Source organism: Schistocerca nitens, chromosome 1 (genome assembly GCF_023898315.1).
Source record: "Schistocerca nitens isolate TAMUIC-IGC-003100 chromosome 1, iqSchNite1.1, whole genome shotgun sequence".
In the NCBI taxonomy this organism is placed as follows: Eukaryota; Metazoa; Arthropoda; class Insecta; order Orthoptera; family Acrididae; genus Schistocerca; species Schistocerca nitens.
In genome coordinates this window covers 523,148,054-523,174,558 of record NC_064614.1, presented here as the reverse complement: position 1 = coordinate 523,174,558, position 26,505 = coordinate 523,148,054, and the positions used below count along the sequence as shown (strand labels likewise).

Here is a 26,505-nt window from a genome sequence, read left to right as displayed (position 1 = left end):
TAGCTGGAATATCATTTACCCTCCAGGGTAGCCGAAGGCGCTAATGCGCTGCTTCCCAGACTCGGATAGGGGCGCCAGTCGCGGATAGAATCCGCCCCGCAGATTAACGACGAGGGCCCGTATGCCGGCCAGCGTGGATGTGGTTTTTAGGCGGTTTTCCACATCCCGCTAGGTGAATACCGGGCTGGTCCCAAAGTTCCGCCTCAGTTACACGACTCACAGACTCTTTCATGACTTACACTAGACGCAGACAGCTGTGGTACACTACTTTCGTCCCGGGGGGGTTCGGGATGGCTGCAGGAAGGGCATCCGGCCACCCTCTGAAAGTAACACTGCCGAATCCGTCATAACAAAGCCGACCCAGCGTTGGAAAGAAATTTAGGTGGAATATCATTCCTTTGAAGAAGTTTCTCTAACGAGAGGGCACGTTTGAGGACTGACCTGAGTACTTGTCCTGAACGCTGGTGGACGAGGGCCTGGCGCAGGACTGCGAGCCGCAGAGGTTGGGGCAGCACTTCTCCGCCGAGGACAGGCACTGCCAGTCGCTGGTGCAGCGCGGCGTGCACTGCTTCACCGTCGACGCCAGCGGGCAGTGGCCGGGCCGCGCTGACAACAGCACAGAGCGACACTTTAGCCAGAGACGGCGCACACGGTGCACGTTTGCACCGCTGTCTACGTCAAAGAAAAAAATCACTTCCTCGTATGTTAAAAAGGTAAAGCTGCAACCAGTCGGAGGGTTATATTGAACACCACGGGTCTTTTCTAGGCATTGTAAGTGGCATGTCCGAAAGAACAGATACCATCATCATATATATATCAGGAACATGTAGTCGGTTGTGAGATGTGGAGCTCGATGTTCAACAACGTGCTCCGAAACACTTGTGACTGCACCAGCGTTGTATTCTGTCGCCAGATCAGCCACAGATCGCTGCCCGTCCTCGATTACCCTGTGGGGGATCCTTCGATCTCTACGTTTTGTGACGAGCCGTGATTGTCCAATACCACACGGCCAACTCGTTATTTTATCGTCCTTCAACCACTTTCCAAAGGCACTCACGAAAGTAGTACTCCAACAGGCGACAAGCTTCGCCGTTTCAGATATTCTCGCTTCCAGCAGCAGCGCCACAAAAATGTGCCCTTTGTCAAATCAATGGGTTTCCACATCTGCGGCCCGTATCTTCGCTATAATGACTGTCCATTCGTCTCTCTTCCGCTTACACCCTTTCTCTTACTGCGTCACGTACCCGCGATACCACCAGGAAGCATTCAGTCTCGCGGTGCGCAATAGTCAAAATGTTTTGGCTCATCAGTGTATACCATGATCAGGACGACGGCTTCGTTGCACAATTATGTTCGTATATATAAATGTACAACGTATATTGTGGAAGGAAAGGCAAAGAGTCATTTAATGCGCTTATTATTCCCTGGCCTTAGAAAAGACACAGTTCCGTTTCGATCCATCGCCGTAATTACCTAACGCATTTTTCAGGGTTGTCTTATCTTGCTATTACAATAAGACTCACGTCGAAAATGTTATTGCAGGACATTAACGTAACTACTGACTAATGTTTTTAGCAGGATTGTATTTAACTTGCAACCAACTATTACTATTTGTTGTACAGTGAAGCGGCCAACTATTACTATTTGTTGTACAGTGAAAGGTTGATTCTGACATGCTCACTGCCCTATGAGAAAAGAGACTCTTGTAGGTAAAATGGTTACGCTAAGAACATTTCTTGCAGATAGTCCCGCCATATCAACTCAAAATACTTACATCCTTGAGCAGAAACTTCCGCCAGCACTAGGAGCACGCCAACTGTAATCACCGAGAGGAACATCTTGCGCGAAGCTTCTGAAAATAAAATGTTGTACATAATAACGAGGTTATTATAATTAAAGCCAGCGAGAGTAATTCACAGGTAGTTTAAGAGAATACACTAACACGAAATGAATTTTTGTGAGAAATAATTATACATAAATGACTGAAGGCTCACACTCCAGTACAACCATGTTACTGCCATTAGAATCAATGTTTTGTGAAGTAACTCTTAGAGAAAATGCAAATTTATACGATGGTGACATCAGTCAAAGAAGAGTGACTTTTTTTTGGATAAAGCAGTCTGATAATACGAGGCCTGTTCAGAAAGTAAGCTCCGATTGATTGCCAAATTGAAACCACAGTGAACATCAGAAATGTTTTACTTGTAACAATTAGCTACACCTTTCAGCTACTTCTCTACGTAGTCGCCGTTCTGACTTAGACTTTTGTCATAGCGTTGTACCAACTTTTCAATAGCCTCGTCATAGAAGGCAGCCGCCAGTGCTTTCCGCCAATTCTCCACGCTGGCCTACACCTCGTTGTCTGTGTCAAAATGTTGTCTTCAAAGACAGCGGTTCATGTGACCAGAGATGAAACTCAGGGGGAGACAATTGCGGACTGTATTGTGGGTAATCTCACATTTCCATTTGAAAACGATGCAGGAGCATCTTCATTGCCCCTGCAGAATGCGGCTGAGAATTGTCTTGAAGAAGAAACAGTACGACAGTTATGTAATGTTAGCTGCATAGCTTCAGGCGAAATTTCTCACCAGGCCCTCGTACTTGGCGGCAGACACTATTTTCTAGACATCTTTACGCACTCACTGCGAGCTCAGAAATGAGAAGAGCGACGTGATGCTAACTGGGGTTATACTAGAGACACTACCCAACACATCTGTGCAAAGCTTTATCGGATTTTCATAGTCGTTTCCATTTCGCGACCGATCGGAGCTTACTTTCTGAACGCCCCTCGTATATGAATATATGAAGGTGGCATCTGTTCTATCGGACTTGTCCCAAAGAACAGATACCATTGTCGATCTTGCAGCTCTCGAAAAATAAAATTACAATAAAATCCAGAGCATTAGCTGCTTTCAGGCGTTGATAACAGATACCATCTTCATATAGGTAAGGCTTACCGGCCATTGCCGGCCGCGGTGGTCTCGCGGTTCTAGGCGCGCAGTCCGGAACCTTGCGACTGCTACGGTCGCAGGTTCGAATCCTGCCTCGGGCATGGATGTGTGTGATGTCCTTAGGTTAGTTAGGTTTAAGTAGTTCTAAATTCTAGGGGACTGATAACCACAGCAGTTGAGTCCCATAGTGCTCAGAGCCATTTGAACCATTTTTACCGGCCATTGATCTCCTTCAGATCGGAGGCACTCACATTACTAAAACTCTTACGGGAATCGGTAGATTGACTGCCGCGAGTAATGAGTATAGTGGGCAGGGGAACTACAAATGTAGAGCGTGGACAGTAAGTTGGAAATGTGGGTCTCACGGGGAGTGTGCCAGAGATGTCCCTGCAGCCGCCCTATCCTAGACCGATTCTAAAAACAGGACGAGGAATTCCTGTGCAATTTCAAGATTTGATTTTGATCAAAGTCTATGCCCCGACAGGATATAACAGTAGACGGAGCAGGGTGTTTTTTGTCGCGATGAAATTGTGCTATTATCCTCCAATGGTTTTTCGAAGATTATATTGCACGGCGATTTTAATTGTGTTCTACGCAAGGAAGACCAGTGCCCGAATTTTAATGTTTGTCAGGAGTTACAAGATTTAGCTGATAGGCTGGACTTAAGAGATACCTGGTGCTATCTTCGCCCACGGGTGACCCGATATACCTACGTTACTGCTACATCCGCTAGTCGTCTGGACATATTTTATATATCTAAAGACATTTTAGGCGCTGTTTTGGATTGTGAAGTATGGCCTGTTAATTTTAGTGACCACTGTGCGTATCATATAACACTTAGGCATGTCCCGCAGAAAACTTTTTGGGGTCGAGGCGTGTGGCAACGGAACATTGCACTGTTGGATGACGACGACCTCAAGAAGTATCTTGTTGTCACGTGGCAATGGAGCCTCCAGTGACAACCAAGGTACAGGGAGCGTGTTAATTCGTGGACAGAGCTCGTGAAACCGCAAATAAAGGAACGTCTTTGTCAGTTTGCCAGGGCCAAGGCGTCCTGGCAAAAACAGACGTTAGTGTTTTAGTTTACCGGTCTCTGACAGTTACATAATGATTCAGCTGCATTGCCTGAGCCGGGCGGAGTGGCCGAGCGGTTCTAGGCGCTACAGTCTGGAACCGCGCTACGGTCGCAGGTTCGAATCCTGCCTCGGGCATAGATGTGTGTGATGTCCTTAGGTTAGTTATGTTTAAGTAGTTCTAAGTTCTAGGGGACTGATGACCTCCGATGTTAAGTCCCATAGTGCTCAGAGCCATTTGAACCATTTTTTTGCATTGCCTGACAATGCTCTTCGCATTAAGCGTACCAAAGCAAAAATCACCGCTTTGGTCCGTGCGTCACTGGCAGGAAAGCGAGTACGGACACGCGCTTCCGATGACAGCTCTAACGAGTCAGCGTTGTTGTAGCACGTCATACAGGAAGCTAAACGAGACAGACAAAAAATAATTACTCAATTGACGGATGACGACGGGCATGTCTATAATGAGCAAGGCGCGATTAAGATTTTTATTGAGAATTATTTCAGACAATTTTACTCCACGCCTGGCATAGATGTAGAGGCGGAGGAGGATTTTTTGTCTCACATTACGGCAGCAGTGGATGCGGAAGACCATGCACAACTCCTTCAAGCATCACTAACTCGGGAGCGAAATCAGTCATTACGTCTGCTGCGAAGAGGAAAGGTGCGGGAATAGACGGATTACCGGTTGAATTTTATATTCGGTACTGGGATGTCCTTGGCGCCGAACTGACCATAATGTATAGTTAATTGTAAACAAATGCTGAATTTGCACCGCAGTTCACCGAGGGACTGATTGTGTTAGTATTCAAAAAGTCACAAGGAAAGGCACTTGGTAACTTGCGACCCATAACCCTACTCAATGCCGATTACAAAATCTTTACTAGGATTATGAATCCCATACTTAAGCCAGTCCTTAGCAAAGTACTTGGCTCTTACCAGATGAGTGTGTTCAATGGCCGTTCAATGATAGACGCTCTGAGCGAATACAGAGATATTGCGTATTTGACCTCGGTTTGCAAGACCATGTTGGCAATAGTATTTTTTTACTTCGACAAGGCATTTGATAGAACTAACCACAGATTTTTGTTCGGCACACTGGAAAAAATGGGTTCCAACAGCATTTCGTAAAGATAATAAGGAAATGTATTTGCAATACATCTTCCCGCCTGAAATTCAACGGCCGTTTAGTAGCCCCGTGCCAATTCAACGTGTGCGACAATGGTGCCCGCTTTGTACGACTCTTTTTGCCATTGCTATCGTGCCACTGCTGAAGACGTTTTGTGTCACTTTAGCGGGACTTCAAACGCTGAACACAAAGACGGTCTGTCATGCCTATGCTGACGATAACAGCGTAACTATCAACAACAGTGAAGAGTTAGATACAGTGCGTCGTCTTGTACACCAGTATGACAGCGCCTGCGGTGCACGACTCGATTAACTAAAATCCAAAGTTCTGCACTCAGGTCCACAGCCTCACTTCGCGAACACTGCTTGGTTAGAGGCAACCCACCAGTTCAAGCACCTTGGATTGATTATCACTCCAAATCCACGGGACATGGTGAAAGTGAACTGAGAACAGAAGCTTAACGTCCTTCGAGCTTTGATTCTAGAGCACAACATGTGGTCTTTCGACAGGATTCAGAGGGCATTCCTCGTCAATTGTTATGTTCTCAGCAAGATTTACCATGTTGCCCCAGTTCTATATATATCTACTGATAATGCGAATAGAATTTTAGCACTTACCAGCTGGTAAATTTGGCGGGGTAATATTTTTGAAGTCGCTTTCAAGGCTACCGCTTTACCTCGATATAGAGGTGGTCTCGCCATTAAAGACGTTGAATTGCAGTGCTTGGCGATTTTTCTGACTCGAACATTAAGGATCCTACAAGGCATTCAGACAGGTCTTACAGGAAGTCTATTCCAGCAGTTACGTTCACAAGAGATGAAGCCACCGATGAATGTTGGACATATACATTCCGAGCTCGTTCACATACGCAGATATTACGTGGAGTTGAGCTAAGTTCATCCACACTTGCAACAATTCAGTTCTGCGGCTATCTACAGTGCATTCGCAAAACGGCAGCAGAATAACCCTATTGAATTGAAGTATGCTGGCAAGAACTGGAGACAAATTTGGATGAATGTCAGCAATCCTCTTCGTCATTCTCAGGTTACTCCCGTATGGTATGATGTTGTGAATGAGGTGGTGCCCACAGGGGAAAAATTGTGCAAAATCAACTTACGACCTATTCCGTAATTTGACACATGTGTCCGTGTGGAAACACTGCAACATCTACTTCACTGCAGAGATCAGACGCAAATCTGAAATTGGACGAGAAAAAAACTGGCACTTATCAACAGAACGACGCCCTCCGCAATACGAGTGCAAGATCTATCCCACCCGGGCTGGCAATTATTTCAGAAATCTAAGAACAAGAGTTATATCTGGTTAATCGGACAGTACCTATATTTTGTGCTCGCAACTAAAACGCCTACTCTTCCTGATTACCATTTGTATCTTCTTACCGAATATCGAGCGATTAAAAGAATATGGAAGTATAAAGAAAAGTTTCAGAATTTTCTAACCGTGGCTTTGCATGACGGAACGCTTTAAGAGTACGACCCATTTGCAATGTTCTTTTGTTTTATTTCTTTTTATCAGGGTATCAACTTTTATGAGTTTTTAGGGACTGTATTGCTTCATAAAATGCATATTCTTTGGAACTAAGGAAAAAGAGAAGCAGGACGTATACAGTGTACGAGACTAGTTCAGAAAATTATTTTTATTTCATGGTTGTTTTGAGTTGTCCAGAAGACATGTTTAGTTTGATTTCGACGAAGTTTAATGCAGCGAGGAACTATTTCTTTCTCGGTAACCTTCCTTCATATATAGGGAAAATTCTATTTGTTATATCAGAAAATGAAAGTGGAATTTTTGTTATTCTTGTTTTTGCCTCCACAACCCACAAGAAATACATAACAGAACGTGGTACATAGTACCTTTCATTACATTATAGGGCAAGGAAATGGCTTCAGCTGCAATCTCTGCGGACGTGCTCTCAAAGCTAAGAGTTGACAATTAAGGCCGACTCCTTCGGAAAACTGAAATGCAGACAAATGTGAAACGACACGGAAGCATTTACGCCGTTACTTCTTGAAGACAGGCTTGAGATGTCGTCGGGCTGAGGTTTTCCGCTAGCTATGGGGAGCGGAGGGGGGGGGGGGGGGAATGGGGGGAGTGGTGGCTAAGTCGGATAGAGCGTCTGTCATATAAGCAGGAGATCCCGGGTTCGAGTCCCGGTCTGGGCACACATTTGCAACTGTCCCCGTTGACATTTATCAACGCCTGTAAGCAGCCAATGGTCTGGATTTCATTGTAATTTCAGTCTGATAATAGGCTGTGCGGCGACAAATTTTCGTTGTATGATATAATGTTACACGGCGAATAACAGAAAGAAAAGGCACAAAGATTAAGTTTTTACGTCCCGTCAACGATGAGGTCGTTAGAGACGAAGTGCATGCTCTGCCTGCGGAAAGATACGTGTCCTTTTCATAGGAACCATCCCGGTATTTGCCTTACGCATTTTAAGAAATCCGTGGCAAACAGAAAGCTGGTTTGTCAGACAGGGATTCGAATAGCCATCATCACGAATGGTAGTCCATCTCTTATCACTGCAACGCCTTGTTCGGTCGGGTCATCCGAAAGGAAAGAAGTTGTGGTTGTGGTCAGTCCCTCAAAGGGCGCTGCTACGAATATGGCTGTGACATTGCCCACGCACCCAGATTAATTGTACTTTGAATATGTGTGCATATATTTACAAAAACGTTAGTGCAGCTTAACTATTAAGTACTGCAAAGGACTTCTACACTTTCTTTGTACGTTCGTTTGCATTTCCTAACACAACATCCTGCAGCACCATACATCAAATATTTGCCTGCAAGTTTCTGTAACGTGTATTGACCACTCTTCGACGACCCGTCGTGAACGTGAACTACACCGAAAACACATCAGAGACTACATATTGATTTTGAAGGTAGCACTCCGAATATCGATGCAGCACGCTTTTGTTTGTTAAGCACCAGTAACTTTTTATATTCTTCTGGGCCCGCTGTCTCATAGTTACCTTTAAAGGATATTGTATAATTATAATTTATACACTCCTGGAAATTGAAATAAGAACACCGTGAATTCATTGTCCCAGGAAGGGGAAACTTTATTGACACATTCCTGGGGTCAGATACATCACATGATCACACTGACAGAACCACAGGCACATAGACACAGGCAACAGAGCATGCACAATGTCGGCACTAGTACAGTGTATATCCACCTTTCGCAGCAATGCAGGCTGCTATTGTCCCATGGAGACGATCGTAGAGATGCTGGATGTAGTCCTGTGGAACGGCTTGCCATGCCATTTCCACCTGGCGCCTCAGTTGGACCAGCGTTCGTGCTGGACGTGCAGACCGCGCGAGACGACGCTTCATCCAGTCCCAAACATGCTCAATGGGGGACAGATCCGGAGATCTTGCTGGCCGGGGTAGTTGACTTACACCTTCTAGAGCACGTTGGGTGGCACGGGATACATGCGGACGTGCATTGTCCTGTTGGAACAGCAAGTTCCCTTGCCGGTCTAGGAATGGTAGAACGATGGGTTCGATGACGGTTTGGATGTACCGTGCACTATTCAGTGTCCCCTCAACGATCACCAGTGGTGTACGGCCAGTGTAGGAGATCGCTCCCCACACCATGATGCCGGGTGTTGGCCCTGTGTGCCTCAGTCGTATGCAGTCCTGATTGTGGCGCTCACCTGCACGGCGCCAAACACGCATACGACCATCATTGGCACCAAGGCAGAAGCGACTCTCATCGCTGAAGACGACACGTCTCCATTCGTCCCTCCATTCACGCCTGTCGCGACACCACTGGAGGTGGGCTGCACGATGTTGGGGCGTGAGCGGAAGACGGCCTAACGGTGTGCGGGACCGTAGCCCAGCTTCATGGAGACGGTTGCGAATGGTCCTCGCCGATACCCCAGGAGCAACAGTGTCCCTAATTTGCTGGGAAGTTGCGGTGCGGTCCCCTACGGCACTGCGTAGGATCCTACGGTCTTGGCGTGCATCCGTGCGTCGCTGCGGTCCGGTCCCAGGTCGACGGGCACGTGCACCTTCCGCCGACCACTGGCGACAACATCGATGTACTGTGGAGACCTCACGCCCCACGTGTTGAGCAATTCGGCGGTACGTCCACCCGGCCTCCCGCATGCCCACTATACGCCCTCGCTCAAAGTCCGTCAACTGCACATACGGTTCACGTCCACGCTGTCGCGGCATGCTACCAGTGTTAAAGACTGCGATGGAGCTCCGTATGCCACGGCAAACTGGCTGACACTGACGGCGGCGGTGCACAAATGCTGCGCAGCTAGCGCCATTCGACGGCCAACACCGCGGTTCCTGGTGTGTCCGCTGTGCCGTGCGTGTGATCATTGCTTGTACAGCCCTCTCGCAGTGTCCGGAGCAAGTATGGTGGGTCTGACACACCGGTGTCAATGTGTTCTTTTTTCCATTTCCAGGAGTGTAGTTCTAAGTACACTGCTAAGTTTGGCTGGTCTTATTTCGCCTGAATTGTCACCATCAAGTTATCTCTTATGGTTTTGATATCCATGTGATACTGTATCAGTGGTTCTGTCACTATCTATTCTGTTACATTCCGTTAGAGTTATTATAGTAATAATTGTTGGTTACCATCTGACTTATTACTTTATGTAGTTGTCAGATTATTTTCTTAATATCGGTATTTTCGTGACAGTTTTTTTGACATATAATTCAGCGATATTGTTTGGTCACAGTACTGCATGTAAATTAATACCTTGGAAATACTTTCTGACTTGGCTAACGATATTGGCTAACGATATTCACTGTGTGAACCATGATATCCTAATGTTCAAATACCCAGTCAAATATCGATAAGATTTGAAAATGATGCAAATATTGGCAACTTGCTTTAAAAGTTCATAAATATAACTGCACTTCAAAAATGCAAAACTTAGTATCCAGTGACTACGGTTTCAGAGTACGACAATTGAAGTCAGTCATCTCCAACAAATATCAGAGTCTAAATATTTGTAGGTATATTAAATTGAATCATCACACACGCTGAGTCGTAGATGAAGCAGGTGAAAAACCGGTTCGTTGATAGTATACTGGAATAATGTAGTCTATCTACTCATTCTAGAATACTGCTCGATTATGTGAGGCTCACACCAAGTAGGACTAACAGAGATGAACGTTTACAAAAGAAGGACAGCATTATTTGTCACATATTTGTTAGCCTCCCGGGATAGAGTCACAGAACACGTGAAAAATCTGAAATGACAAACGCTTCTGAAAGGCTGCATGCAAAAATTTCAAGAAGCAGCATCAAGTGAAGAATGTAGAAATATGCTACACTAGGTATGTATCGTAAATGTATGGACCGCGAAGAGAAGATAATGCTAATTATAGTGGGCACAAGACCTTTTAGCACGTATTCTTCCAACACTCCACATGCGAATAGAAACAAAAAAATCCCCAGAATGTGGTGCAGTGAGAAGTATTGTCTGTTGTTGATTCCTATGTGGTTTGCAGAGTATTGAAGTAAATCATATAAGAATAGCAATAAAAAATAGTACCAGATGGGTCAGAGGAAAGGCCGGTAATGAAATACATTGCAGGAAGAAAATGCAGCACCCTCATGGATTGCGTTCAGTGGCACCAGGGTATAACACACTCTAAGACAAAGAAACGAAGCATCACGAATGAATTATTGCAGTGGACGGAAATCGGTACATGTTATGTACAAGCACATACAAAAAAATTATTACAATATCAGAAAAATTGGGTGACTTATTCAAGAGAAAGAGCTTCACAAATTGAGCGAGTAAACACGTTGGCCCACCTCTGACCTTTATGCAAGCAGTTATTCTGCTTAGCATTGACTATTGCAGTTGCTGAATACCCGCCTGAGGTACGTCGTGTCAAATTCTGTTTAATAGGTGCATTAGATCGTCAAAATCCCGAGTTGGTTGGCGGGCGCAACCCATAATTCTCCTAACGTTCTAGATAGGAAAAGATCCAGCGACAGTGCAACCGAGGTAGGGTTGGCACGCACGAAGACAAGCAGAAGAAAATCTCGCCGTGTGCGGGCCGGCATTTTCTTGCTGAAATGCAAGTTCAGGTTGGCTTGCCGTGAAGGGCAACAGAACGGGGCGTAGAATACCATCGACGTACTGCTGTGCTGTAAGGGTGCCGCATATGACAGCCAAAGCGGTCCTGTTAAGAAAAGAAATAGCACCACAGGTCGCCCAATGGCGGGTGGGTAGCAGTCACGTTGAAATCACACCGTGTCTCCAGACATGTCGTCGGCCAGGAATCTCATTGACTTGAGTAGAGCTGTCTTCTGTGATGAGTCCCGCTTCGAACTAAGCACCGAAGACGTGTGTGTAGGCGGCGCAAACAGCGGCGGCATACCGACCTGACTGTCGCCTGCCGTAAGGCAATTTAGAGAAGTTTGTCTTAAGGGGACTAGGACGTCTAACGGGCCGCCTTGGAACAGGAGACGCACCACAAGACATCTTAATTTCCACTGTCTATACTTTTACAAATAAATTCATAAAACTTTGTCAGCATGACCAGGAAGGATTCAGCATTCACAATCATAGTAGTGGAAGTTCAGAAACGTAACAAAATAAAATTTTTTACATGTGATATTTCATCCTTTTTTCGCTTACTATTGGTTGCATTTGTTGCTATGACTTACTTGACTTAATTCCTTTTACTCCGGTGTGGAGCATAGGGCACACATTAGAGCTCTTATGTGTTTCAGTAACAGTATAAAACTTTTACGAGGCGGGGTTGTTAGCTCCACGCCCATCCCCCAACCTGCAGGACCTCTAGAGCCCTCCGTGCCTTTTGCTGTGGGACACACTTCGTCTGGCTCCTCAGTCGAGACCTATCCGGCCTGGGTGACCCTGCCAGTAACTACGCTACAGCCGGCACAGCTCTCGACTTCACGGAAGCACGCTAGGTGCCTACTATAAGCCGGTGTCCCCTGGGAGGATCTGTTGCTATTAGGTATACTTTTCTTCATAAGTAAGAGAGATTCTTCGATAAATTTTGCACAGGATACAAACCATACTTACAGGTGTATGAAACTCTAGAATTTTCCGAATCTATTGCAAACTATGGTAAAAACTGAGATAAATAACTATAAAACTTGGGTTTTTTCTAAACATGAAGTTTAAAACGTAACAGCTCATTCATATTTTCATTTATTAAATTAATTCTAGATTCTTATACACCTATAATTCATCGAAGAATCTCTCTTACTTATGAAGAAAAGTGTCCATATAGCAACAAATGCAACCAATAGTAAGTGAAAAAATGATGGAATTTCACATGTAAAAAAATTTATTTTGTTATGTTTTTGAACTTCCTCTGCTATGAGTGTGAATTCTGAATCATTCCTGGTCGTGCTGACAAAGTTTTATGAATTTGTTTGCAAAAATATAGACAGTGGTGCCTCTCCTGCTCCAAGTCGACTCGTTTGACGTCCTACCCCTCGTAGTATTAATTATATCCTGCTGCCCGTAAGGCCCGACAACCAGGAGTGATGGTCTGGGATGACCTTTTCTTTTCGTGGCAGGTCCGCTTTAGTTGTCATAAGCAGCATCCACACAGCACAGCGGTACGTCGATGATATACTGCCTCCCGCTTTGTTGCCCTTCATGGCAAGCCATCCTGGGCTTCATTTCAGCAAGGTAATGCCCCCCCCCTCCCCTCACACACGGCGAGAATTTCCACAGCTTGTCTTCGTGCTTACCAAACAATGCCTTGATCAACAAGGTCGTCGGATCTCTTTACAACTGAGAAAACTGGGAGCACTGTGGGCAGGAACGTCCAACCAGCTCCAGTTTTTGACGACCTAACGCGCCAATTGGACAGAATTTGGCAAGACGGCCCTCTGGCGGATATCAGACGATGGTATCAATCAATACTAAGCAGAATAACTGCTTGCATGAAGGCCAGAGGTGGCCCATCGTGTTACTGTCTTGCTCAGTCTGTGGAGCTATATCTCTTGATTAAATCATCCACTTTTTCTGAAATTGTAATCATCTGTTTGTCTGTACGTGTACATCACATCTATCGATCTTCGCCCAGTTTGGGTATTTACTTCGCAGTGGGTCTTTTTTTGTCTTACAGTGTACGTGCACACTGAGGGGTTGTAGTGTTAGTGACTCATTTGACACAGTAACCGGCGGCCAGGCGACGCTCAGGAGGCCTCTCTGTGCACCTAGTGTTTTGACTCTGTGCTCAGTTTAGAGGTGGACAGTATTTGCAACATTCATTCTAGCGTACAATCATGCCCCACCGACTCGCACGTGCTCCTGTTGGACAGCTTCAATCGTTTGAACGAGGTCGCATTGTGGGCTCAGGGGAAGCTGAATGGGCGTGTCGATGGACTGCTGAACTTGTTAGCGACAGTGTATCGGTGGTGAATCGTTGATTTCAGTAGTGGTCTATGGTGGATTCCACATCAGTACACCAGGTTCTGGGTGTCCACGTAGTCCAGACCCTTTAAGACTGACGCAATTTGTGAGCAGCGGTGGGTGATCGAACATCAGCCAGGGACGAAATCCAGGACATGTTGGACCTGCTGTCCCGTCAGGAACCATCTGCCTGCAACAAATTAAGATCACGCGTGCCTCTGGCCACGCTACCACTGAGATGACGACACCGGCAAACATGGCTACTCTGGTTTAGTGAAACCGTTGACTGGAGAGTGAAACGGCGCTCTGTTGTCTTTTGTGATGAGAGTAGGTTTTATCTTTAGGCGAGTAATGGACATACACGTGTACTAAAATTTCAGTAAAACAGCCTCGATCGCAATAGATATTGATTTTGATTGGCAACTGGTCTCGGTCTAACATTTAGACCATCTTCAGGCTGAATGTATTGCAATACAATAGTAATACACGTTCAGAGGGGTTTCTATGCAAAGAGATAGTTACATCTAAAACAATTTAAAATAAAAGCTACAACGACAACAAAATAAGATGTATATGGTGCAGACCTGCTGAGCTGCGTAGTCCAGAATAAATTCATCCAGGACACACAAGTCGCATCACAGGTTTTATGATGTGGGAGCCATCAGTCAAACTCACCGTCTCGCTAGGTTTTTCTGCAGGGTAACGGAATCACTGCCCGCTACATTACACAGGATCCCCGTGTTACCCATTTTTTCAACAGGAAGGTGAAGCGTTTTTTCGTAGCGTACGGAATCTGCCATAGGGCGAGCAAGCTCACCAGGTCTCTCGCCAACTGGACACGTATAGGACATGATAAAGTAGGAGGTTACTCGTTCCCTAACATCTGTAAGAATCATTAAAACAACAAGCGCGAGATACTTTGGGACAATCTGCCGCAAGATGCCATTCGGCGCCTTTATGACCTTTTGTGATCGTCTGGATACGAGACTTCATGTCTGCGTTGCCGGCTGAAATGGCGGGGGAGGGGTGGGGATGGGAGTGCACACTGTGTATTGATGCGACTGTTCCTGGACCCTTTACTGTGACATGTGTGTTTCATTTGATCTCAATTTGTTATCATACACTCCTGCACTGAAGAGTCAAAGGAACTGGTGCACCTGCCTAATATCGTGAAGGGCCCCTGCGAGCAGACAAAAGTGCCGCAACACGACATGACATGCACTCGTATAATGACTGAAGTAGTGCTAGAGGGAATTGATAGCATGAATCCTGCAGGACTGTCCGTAAATCGGTAAGAGTACGAGGGTGTGGAGATTTCTGCTGAACAGTACGTTGCAAGGTATCCCAGATATGCTCAATAATGTTCATGTCTGGGGAGCTTGGTGGCAGCGAAAGTGTTTAAACTCAGAAGAGTGTTCCTGGAGCCTCTCTGTAGCAAATCTCGACTTGTGGGGTGTCGCATTGTCCTGCTGGAAATTCCCAAGTCAGTCGGAATGCACAATGGACATGAATGGATGCAGGTATTCACACAGGATGCTCACGTACGTGTCACCTGTCAGAGTCATATCTAGACGTATCAGGGGTCCTATATCACTCCAACTGCACACCCCCCACACCATTATAGAGCCTCCGCCACGTTGAACAATCCCCTGCTGACATGCAGGGTCCATGGATTCATGAGATTGTCTCCATACCTGTACACGTCCATCCGCTCGATACAGTTTGAAACGAGACTCGTCCGACCAGGCAACATGTTTCCAGTCATCAACAGTCCAATGTCGTTGTTGACGGGTCGAGGCGAGGCGTAAAGCTTTGTGCCTTGCAGTCATCAAGCATACACGAGTGGGCTTTCGCCTCCGAACGCCCATACCGATGATGTTTCGTTGAATGATTCGCACGTTGACACTTATTGATGGCCCAGCAGTGAAATCTGCAGCAATTTGCGGAAGGGTTGCATTTCTGTCACGTTGAACGATTCTCTTCAGTCCTCGTTGGACCCGTTCTTGTAGGATCTTTTTCCGGCCGCAGCGATGTCGGAGATTTGATGTTTTACTGCATTCCTGATATTCACGGTACACTCTTGAAATGGTCGAACGGAAAAGTCCCCACTTCATCGCTACCTCGGAGATGCCGTGTCCCATCGCTCTTGTGCCGACTATAATACTACGTTCAAAATCACTCAAATCGTGATAACCTGCCATTTTAGCAGCAGTAACCGGTCTAACAACTGCGCCAGACATTTTTTGTCTGATGTAGGCGTTACCGAGCGCAGCGCCGTATTCTGCCTGTTTATATATCTCTGTATTTGAATACGCATGCCTATACCAGTCTATAATGATGAACCGCCTGTCGTCCCACTTGTAAATATAGTGCCCTTGTCCTTGAGGTTGTTGCATTTTTTTCCGGAGCGTATTTGAAAATATTAACAAATGGTATAAGGCACATGGAGTACCATTACATTTTTACAGTACTCAGGACTTCTCATAGTACTCCACAAGTTATAAAAATACTTTACTCAAACAATGAAAAGGAAGAAGTTGAAATTGCTAAATTTCTGGACAGGAGTAATGAAACATGTAACTGCTGAAATAGCGAAAGTCAACGAAAATAACAAATTACCCCTACCGGATCTTGAATTAATATATACGAGAATTCTCAAATTTGTTCCATTTGATTTCGTCATTATTTATGATGAACTTCCGTCGAGTTAATTCTGTTTAGTCAGTATATTAAAGTTTTATCTGTCGTTATCGGCGCCTGATCTCACCGCGTGTACCGAGAATATTGAACGGACGGCCCCTCGGAACTGGATGCGCGTCACGCGCGATAGCTCCCCCAGCGGCAGGCTCCTCTGTTTGCCGACCCGGCGTGTATCGCCACAGGGAGGTGCGAGTAGCCCGACACGCCATATGCTCAGGGACATGAGCGGGGGCCGATGAGATTAGTTTCAGCATCACGTCAGCAAACACGCGCGAACACGCACACACTCACAGGTGGTTAATGTCGGTGACAGTACCCTGGTTCCGTAAACCATCACCTCTAGCACTTTCAATAGTCCAGAGATGTTTGAGTGCCCAGCCAGTATCGTGGGATTACCTGAACAAATTCAAGAAGGCCGGAACAGCGGCGCCCTAAGTTATGCGCTGGTTCTGGTGTGAAATGCCTCATCGCGATTGTCGACATCTCTTATACTAATCAGAAAACCAGTCAGAACGAGTTACAGATCTGATGCCTTCAAATTTGGGAATGAACTTGATGTTGCTTTCATGTCGTCCTCAGAGCTTCCATGGAGTCCTATTAGCGGTCGTGGTCAGAATCCACACACCTAGCGGTGCGTTATGCATGAGACCAAACACGTGACGTATTTTGCTCCACAGATTTTCTCGGAAACCTTTATAGCTGGACCTGTATCAATCCTCAGCGCTGCTACACTACTAAATCAGTCTAAATAAGGATCGCCAGTATTGTATTTACAGGGTTAAAACTCTCAGTACTTCCATACCACTAATAAATGCCCTGTAGGAATGCAACTACTTTCAGAATCCGGCCACTAGGAAGAAAGTGTACACCACCTCTTCAGTAACCCCGCCAAAGGCGGATATCGATTGCACTCAGAGGCGCTGCATCTTGAGATCGACGTTCGCCGCGAGGAGTGTACGGGCATGTTACGTGGGCAGATCCGCTGTCGTGGGATCAAGGTCATGCAGGCAGCCGATAGTTAGGTCTTGTGCTTCTTTTTTAGTCTTCTGACTGGTTTGACGCGGCCCGCCATGAATTCCTCGCCTGCGCAAACCTATTCATTACAGAATAGCAATTGTAATCTACGTCTTCAACTATTTGTTGAATGTATTTCAAGCTCCGCCTTCCTCTACAGTTTTTACCCTCTACAGCTCCCTACAGTACCATGGGGTTATTCCCTGATGTCTTAAGAGATGTGCTATTAACTTGTTCCTTCTTATTGCCGGTGTTTTCCATATATTTCTATCCCTCCGATTCTGCAGAGAATCTTCTCATATGTTATCAGTCTCCCTAGTTTTCAACATTTTTTTGGAGCACCACATCTCAGATGCTTCGATTCTCTTCTTTTCCGATTTTCCCACAGTCCTTGTTTCACTACCATACAGTGCTGTGCCCCAAACGTAGATTCTCAGAAAAATCTTCCTCAAATTAAGACGTATGTTTGATACTAGTAGACTTCTCTTGGCCAGGATGCCCTTTGTGCCAGTGCTAGTCTGCTTTTAATGGCCGACCGGGGTGGCCGAGCGGTTCTAGGCGCTACAGTGTGGAACCGTGCGACCGCTACGGTCGCAGGTTCGAATCCTGCCTCGGGCATGGATGTGTGTGATGTCCTAGGTTAGTTAGGTTCAAGTAGTTCTAAGTTCTAGGGACTGATGCCCTCAGATGTTAAGTCCCATAATACTCAGAGCCATTGAACCATTTTGCTCTTAATGTCTTCCTTGCTCCATCCATCACGGATTATTTTGCTTCCTAGGTTGCAGAATTCCTTAAATTCATCTATTTCGTGACTCCCATTTCCGATATTAAGTTTTGCTTCTTCTCATTACTTTCATATTTCTTCGATTTACTCTCAATCCATATTCTGTAATCATTAGACTGTTCACTCCATTCAAGAGATCCTGGAATTCTTCTTCACTTTCACTGAGGGTATTAAAGTAATCAGCGAATCTTATAGCTGATATCCTTTCATCCATCTCACTCTTCCACCTTTCTAATACAGTACACTGCATGAGTTACTACCGGTCACTCCTTGCTGCTATTCGGATAGCGACTCTGCTTTGGACACTGACTTTCTTGCTCCCACCATTGCTTTCCATTCAGTGCCCAGTTCACGGCGACTTTGACTTTGGTTACGGTTTACGCATTCGTATCGGGAGCGCACAGAATAATGGCAGCGATGACCGGATCACTTTTCTGCCTGCTCCCGATACGAACGCGTAATCCGTAACCAAAGCCAAAGTCGTCGTGAGTTGGACACTGAATAGGAAGTGACAGTGGAAACGAGAAAGTCAGTGTGCAAGGCAGGGTCGTCATCCAAACAGCAGCTACGTACTACTGGTAGTACCTCACCCACCCACTATAAGAGACTGGACTAACAGCTGCCTGCGTGGTTTCGTTCCCGCAAGAGCGGATCGGCCCACATGACTTGCCCTGTACGCCTCTGGTCAACTGCTGCTCGCGAAACTCCTGTGGAGATGCTGCCTCCTGCTAGGACTTTTCAGCTTTTGTTTGACTTTTCAGACTTTGTTCCCAAAAGAAGCTGGGAAACATGTGGCGTCATAGGAATGTGGCTAGCCTTTAAATCATCGTGGTAGGTGACGAACACAGTCCATTTAGAATTACAGAAAGACCGGCCCATCATCTACAGGCTCCCTTCCCACAGCTCTGATGTACAATATAGCCAAACGGACGAGACCACTGGCTCGGCCGACAGTGATATACTACAGACTCCAGTGCATCTATGACAGCTTTTCCAAATTTTATTTTCCAGTTCGTTTTAAGGAGGCAGAGCTCTAAAATTATTGTCACAGACTGGTCTAGAAATACACTATCTGACAACAGTTTCTAGACCCCCCTATGTAACGCACAATCGACCACTATTTGTCACAAGAGGCTAGGCAACCAGTATAAAAGGAGGCGGGGAGTATCGTGTTGTCAACAGAGAAGCAATTACACAGAACGTGTCGATCAGGAGAGCTCAATGAGTTCGAACGTGGACTAGCCTTTGGATGTCACCTGAATACTAAATCCATTCTACAGCTGCTAAAGTCGACTATTGGCGATGTGCCTGTGAAGTGGAAAAGCGAGAAACGACAGCTAAAGCAAAACCAAACAGACCTTATGCATTGACGGACAGGGACTGTCGAGCACTGGGAAGGGTTCTTGTAAAAAATTGTGTGAAATCAGCGGAAGGATTCACTCGTGAGTTCCAATCGGCTACCACCAGTCCAATTAGCACAATAACTATACTTAGGGCGTTAAAGAACTGGGGAATGATGGTCGTACAGCTTCTCGCAAATCACACATTTCTGTAGTCAATGCTAAAATGACTGGAAAAGAGTAGTTTGGAGTGATGAATCGAGCTCTACCCTTTGGCAATCTGATGGGTTTGGGTTTGACGGATGCGTGGAGAAAGTTACTTGCCGTCATGTGTAAGACCAACAGTGAGGTATGGAGAAGTGATGTTACTGTAGAGAGTTGTTTTATCGTGGTTAGGGAGTGGTCCCCATATAGAGCTTAACAAAACGATAAATGCGGAAGGGTAGTAACAATTTTACAACATTGTGTACTGTGCAAAGTAGGGGAACATTTCGGAGAGGATGATGTTTGTATGAGCATGGCAGTGAATCCTGTGATAAAACAGCATCTGTGAGGCGATGCATTGTGGACAATAACGTTCCTGAATGGAGTGGTTTGTCTATAGTCCTGACCTGATCTCGCTCCAGAACCCAGCATTCGATGTCACTATCTTCTCTGCTCTAGGCTCCAGAGAAAGAACTGCCTGTCACTCTTGTACAGACGTTCAGACACCTCACTGGAAGTGTCCCCAGCGGCGCTCAAGCTGTCATAAAGGCGAAGGCTGGACACACGCCGCATTAATGTCCACTTAAAAAGTGTTCCTATCTTTTGATCAGACTTTATGAATTCTGTCGTATTATTTTTAGCGGCTCTCATTTCTTGGACTGTAAGATGGGATAAAATGTAGCATACATGTGTGCACATTTAAGGGAACAACTGTGGCAGTAAATATATCCGCACAGAATTAAGACACAGCAAAACTGGCCTGTAGGAGAGTATAGCTCTCTTCAGCCAGTCGTTGTAATTCGTTCTGTTGTGACACAATTTATTTAGGGTGACTGGGTGCTTATTTGATTTTGTAAGATTTTTTTATTGCAGATAAATGGATAGGTGGGAGGAAGATGTCATTTATGTTTTCTTTATTCGAAATCCCAGCATTCGCCTTACTGGTGAGGCGAAAACCTCCCATCTTAAAAACCTCAGCAGGGATGTTGCCTGTTGTTATAGCTTATTTATCTTCTTATTATCTTAGTGGCCTTGATGCTTTAGCATTCTGATTTTCAATCTTTTTTATTTATAAAGATAATTTTTTGTCCCATTCTGTAGAAATTTGAAATCCTGAAAATTTAGTCGATGTAGAGAATTTTTTTGTCTCCTTCTCTAGAAATTGATTGGAGTACTACTCCTTATTCAGCTGTTTTTGTATGTCGGGCTACTACATCATCTCAAATCCTTGTAAGCGTTTTCGCTCTGTAGACGACCTGTTAGATTTCTTCGTTATCCAGAGCACTTTCTTGGAGTGAGTCGCATACTTGTTCGAGATGACGTAGGGAGAGTATGCATATTTGATTTTCGGTCAGTTAAACGTTACAGGATCATGCTATAAGAGTGATTTTGCAAGTCCGTTGTGACATAGTCTGTTGAGTCCAAAATGGGTGATTCGAAGTGCCGCCTGGTCAGCAGACAAATTTTTTTTTCGTTTGTTTAGGTGACATGATCCATACTTGAGATTCATATTCGAGAGTGGGGCGGACAAAAATTTTGTACGTAAGAAGAATAACTGGTTGATCCACTCCACGTGTTCTGTTTTTCATGACACTTATTAAGATGGATCGTCTTTCAGTTTGTTTAACTTTTCTGGCTATGTTTTTCTGCCAATTTATGTGTTCACATTGATAGTTCCAAGATATTTTGCGTTTGGTTGTGGAGTGATTTCTTGTGCCCTGAGTCGAATTTTGAATTTTCTGAGGGTCCTGTAGTCGGCGATTGGTAAAATTTCTGTGCCTGATTAGAATAAGTTAGCTTTTGATTGGATTTGGTCTGATCCTCCATTTGCTGACTCAGGTTCCAAGTTTGCTGATGTAGCTGTTACCCCGTTCATTGATTTTACTGCAGGTCACTGCATGGCACCGAAAAAGGGGTGTCATCAGCGTATAGAGCTATTTCTTCATTCCGCCATCTGGGTCTTAGGGTATAAACTGTATATATCGTATGTAACGACGAGATAACGGCTCCTTGAGGGACTCCCGCTCTGGGTGTGAAGCAAGATGACACTTCATCACCAACCCGTCCCTGTACTTTTCTGTTTCCAGTGAAGTTTGCTGTCAATTGCACAATGTCGGGTGGAAAGTTGTACTTTAGCATTTTGTGAAGAAGTCCCGCGTTCCATATCTTACGAAAGGCGCGCCCTATGTCCAATGAGGGCAGCAGTCGCACGTTTTAAGTTGCAGGCTTTTGTTACTTTGCTGGTTAGTCTTAGTAATGGATCAGCGGTGCTATGATTGTTTCTGAAACCAGATTGCTCGTGTGGTATAATGTGGCTGTCTCCTGCACATTGTTGTAATCTGTTGTTGATTATTGCTTGTATGGGTTTGCCAATTATTGGAAGCAACGCTATAGGTCTACATCAGTTAGGATTCTTTTCCGCCTGCCGCAGTGGCCGAGCGGTTCTAGGAGCTTCAGTCCGGAACCGCGAAACAGCTACGGGCGCAGGTTCGAATCCAGCTTCGGGCATGGATGTGTGTGATGTACTTAGGTTAGTTAGGTTTAAGTAGTTCTAAGTTCTAGGGGACTGATGACCTCCGATATTAAGTCCTATAGTGCTCAGAGCCATTAGAACCATTTTTTTATTGTTTTCCAGGTTTCCGAATAATTATAATGTTTGCATTGAGATGACACAGTTTTTAAAATTAAGACTGCATTCAATAGGAGATTTAGCATATGAACAAGTCCCTGCGTTAGGAGTAATATGAGCTGAAATCGTCCAGTGCAGTCATTTCCGCCGGCCGCTGGTGGCCGAGCGGTTCTAGGCGCTTCAGTCTGGAACCGCGCGACCGCTACGGTCGCAGGTTCGAATCCTGCCTCGGGCATGGATGTGTGTGATGTCCTTACGTTAGTTAGGTTTAAGTAGTTGTAAGTTCTAGGGGACTGATGACCTCAGAAGTTAAGTCCCATAGTGCTCAGAGCCATTTGAACCATTTGAACCATTTCCAGGAGTTGTATTTTTCACTCTTAGTATAGCAGATGCTAACTCATATTCTGTTATTTCTTTCAACAGTGGATGATCGGTTGGTGTGGTGTTTCTATGTAGTAGAAAAGGAAGTTCTCGAGTAATTATTTCCTCGTGGTTATCGTCAAATTTGGAGTTTTGTGGATGATCGTGGACTTTTTCGAGTAAATCGCGGAATATTTCAGCCTCCTCTCTTTCGACTACTGTGATGTGGTCACCGATGTTTAGAAGCGGTTCTTCGGTGACGGTTTTGCCCTTGATCCGCTTGAACTTGTTCCAAAAGAGAGTGAGGTTACATGGGTCAAGTCATTGTGACTCACTTTCCCATCAGTTTGCTCTGAATTAGCAAATTTCGGATCTGACTTGGTTATTAAGACGGTTCCATTCTGTTTTAGCCCTTTCATTAGGTTTTCGTTTGATTTAGCTATATAATTTTCTTTTTTCCACGATAATGTGGAATGTGTGTAGGAAGTCTGTCTACAAAGATGTATTGTTAACTACAGCAGACACTATCGCTTAGACAATTAGCTGGTTATAGTTGTTGAGGTCTTACATAGTATCAACGGCTGCTGTGTTGGGTTTTTTGTTTAAAAATTCTATTCTGAAGTTTTCTACGTTTAGCTTTTTGGAATCAATGAATTTTTTTCCTTTTGTTATTGTCGTGTTTTACTTGAATGACAGGTGTTGTTCCTATAATGATAGGCAGATGATCGCTGGAAATGCTACCACCTATTCCCATCTCGCTGCAGTGACTAGCGATCTTGGGTGTGCAGATAATGTGATCAATTATGGCTGTTCCAGTGTGATTGATCAAATTAGGTGAGTTATTGTCTAGATGAATCAGATTATCATTTAGAGTTGCTACGGCAAAATCGCCGTTTTTGTTGTTGGTTTTCTGGTCAAAATCAGTGGATCTAGCATTTACGTCTCCTCTTACGTTTGCTGGGACTTTTGAAGAGATGTATTCAAAAAGATCTGTTTGTAGATCCTCAGTGGGAGACACATATATAGCTGCGAAAAAGTTTGGTTTCTTGTATTTTCCTATGATTTTTAGGACAATAGTTTGATGAGTGTTCAGTCTTTGTGGCAAATCGAATCCTATAGCGGCCAGTTGTTTTGTGTGAAAGATTGGGACACCTCCTTCTGAACATCTTCCTCTTCCTGATTTGGGTTTGTCCAGTCTGTGACAGACATAATGTCTTTACCGAAGCATTTGGTTCCTGTAATTCCGACAATCGTAATGTTTTGTTCCCGAACTAATTTTTCTAAGAGCTCTTTTTTAACAACAGAAACCATTTGCGTTGACAAAGCATTAAAGTTCAGTGTCATATCTCACGGTGAATGTGAAACAATTACCAAGTTTGTAGAATGTAGCAGTAGGTTGGACATGAACTGATGAATCTGACGGCTAGCTGATATAGTTGCGCATGTCGTTCCAGGCCGGCCGGAGTGGCCGAGCGGCTTTAGGCGCTTCAGTCTGGAACCGCGCGACCGCTACGGTCGCAGGTTCGAATCCTGCCTCGGGCATGGATGTGTGTGATGACCTTAGGTTAGTTAGGTTTAAGTAGTTCTAAGTTCTAGGGGACTGATGACCTCTGAAGTTAAGTCCCATAGTCCTCAGAGCCATTTTGTCGTTCCAGGCGTGCGTTGTTTCGGTATCTAGCCGTAGGAACCTCCTGGAAACAGTTTTTATAGTTTCAGTAATGAGTGATCAACGTTTCGGGAAAAAGTTGAGATGTTTAGTGGTGAACTCACGGAAAAATTTTCTCTTTGTGAGCATTCCTGCAGAGGATTATCAGGTTCGTCTATGTACTTGACATTTTCTGTTTTATCGGCGGAGATGGGTTGCTTTGGCCTTTCTGAGCAATTCAGATAGGTAACGAGGTGAGTACCATTGCAGTTGTTGCATTTAGGTGTTTCCTTTTTTGATTGAGGTCCGCTACCTTTCCAAAATTTGGGTTCTTTGTTACAGTTTTCGGAGAAGTGCTGAAAGCAACTGAGCTACCCAAGCACGACTCACGCCCCGTCCTCACAGCTCTGCTTCTGCCAGTACCTCGTCTCCTACCTTCAAAACTTTACAGAAGCTCTCCTGCGAACCTTGCAGAACTAGCACTCCTGAAAGAAAGGATATACGGAGACATGGCTTAGCCACAGCCTGGGGGAAGTTTGCAGAATGAGATCTCATCTGGATACGTATTTTCATAATGGATCGTTTTTTGAAACGCGAGTAGATGCACACTGCTTTTTTAAAAATTGGTATCCCTGCATGTTTAGTTCTACTTCGTTTTGCTCGTTGGTGACATCACGATCGACATTAGTGTTGACGGCACTGAGGAAGGGTCCATGTGGTTTTCGATCGGACTGTTGTTTACTGTGCAAGCTTATTAACTTGATAATTGCTTCAAGACTGTAAGTAGTGCCAACTGGCTTATTGAGCTGAGTTTTAAAATTAGTTTGCTAAGTGGTAATTTTGACACTGTGCCTCCTGAAATTCATGACAACCACAAATTGCACCAGGTTGAATTGGTTTCGTGTCATATGAAAAGACTTAGCAGTTTCCTAGTGGTCAAGATTTTTAATGATACCTGTTGTTGGTTGAATATTAAGATAGACCTTTGCTGTGTTCTCATCGGATTCAGTGAACACAGAGGAATTTAGTCTGGAGTTACGCCCGGAGCGTACCGTTGGAAATTGATCATCATGTGTATCAGGATGTTGGGTTTCGTGAGGAAATTTGTCGGTTTGATAGTGAGTAGCTGGCAGTAGATCGGAGAGACATTGTTGATGTTGCTGAGACTGTTAGTTTCGGTTAGCGATTGTTGCTGTACAACCGGTGTGGTTGAGGCAGATTTGTGATTTCCCAAGGTTATTTGTTTGGTGCGCAGGCCGTTCATATTGCATGGTGGAGATGGGATGATGTAATAGACTGCAAATCCTATTCACTTTTTCAATTTCTGGCCGTAAGCTGTGTGCCTTGACCCCGGAAGGTGCGGGCTAACTATCCGCAAACAGGGTCCTGGCCTTCAATGATTCCTCTCTATCAGTCCCCAAGTCTGGCTGTTCGGACCACTGAGACTGGTTCCATTTCACTCTAAAGGTGAGCACAACAAGTTTGCTTTCCTTAGAGAGGGATGACAGCGGAGCTGTGTTCTGAGGTGGCCTACCTGCCAAACTCAGCAAGTTAGTTGCAGACAGGGAAGAACAAAAATTTTATCAAAACTCAACGATCCAAATGACGGGATTTCACAAGCAACAGAAAAAAGTGTGATAATAGGATGCAAGCAATTAACGTCGGTAGGCAGTAGTATCCACTACCACTACTAAATTCGTATGAGACAGTTCCGTTACACACAAAAGTTTAAAGCGACTACTTCTGCTGCTGCAGCAGTTCCTACACCACCTTGTCTTAAAGAGATGGACATCTAGTCAGTTCATCTTGTTAAATAAAGCTGGCTGGCATCATGCCCGTGCTAATAGACACAAAACTCTGGTCAGTGCTCCCGTTTGAACTTAAACGCGCAGAGTTACTGTTGTTGTGCCCCAGACCAACATAAAATAAAAGGATTTCTATAAGTTTATTAAACTTCAGTATGTGTGAACACTAGAATGTGTTTTGCGCTCCATTTCTGTAGTAATAGCTACCATTATTTTTATTACAATGAAGCAATGCTGAAATATCTCCGAACTGAAAGAAATAATTCATTAGTTTTATTGAAAAGTTTGAAATAAATTGATGTAGTACGCATTATTAAAAGTTGATGCTGTATGTGTAACTCTAGGGAAACAAATAAAAATATGATATTTACACAAAAAGCTACACATTGAAACTAAAACAAAATGGGAAAACTATAACACTGCATACATCATAGATGATAAATCACTGCATTTGCTCCCTGCGTGTTGCG

General features: G+C 44.8%; 1 protein-coding gene across 1 annotated transcript in view; it reads right to left on the bottom strand.

Annotated features, from left to right (window-relative positions):
* The window catches only part of LOC126253319 (waprin-Thr1), a 217,651-nt gene that overhangs the window by 24,668 nt on the left and 166,478 nt on the right, over window positions 1-26,505 (bottom strand). Inside the window, exons 2-3 of the mRNA XM_049954575.1 lie at window positions 1,775-1,852; window positions 442-606 (exon numbers count right to left, since the gene is read on the bottom strand). Of these exons, the coding sequence (XP_049810532.1) occupies window positions 442-606; window positions 1,775-1,838 (229 nt within the window). The 5' untranslated portion in view covers window positions 1,839-1,852. The remainder of the gene's footprint in view (window positions 1-441; window positions 607-1,774; window positions 1,853-26,505) is intronic.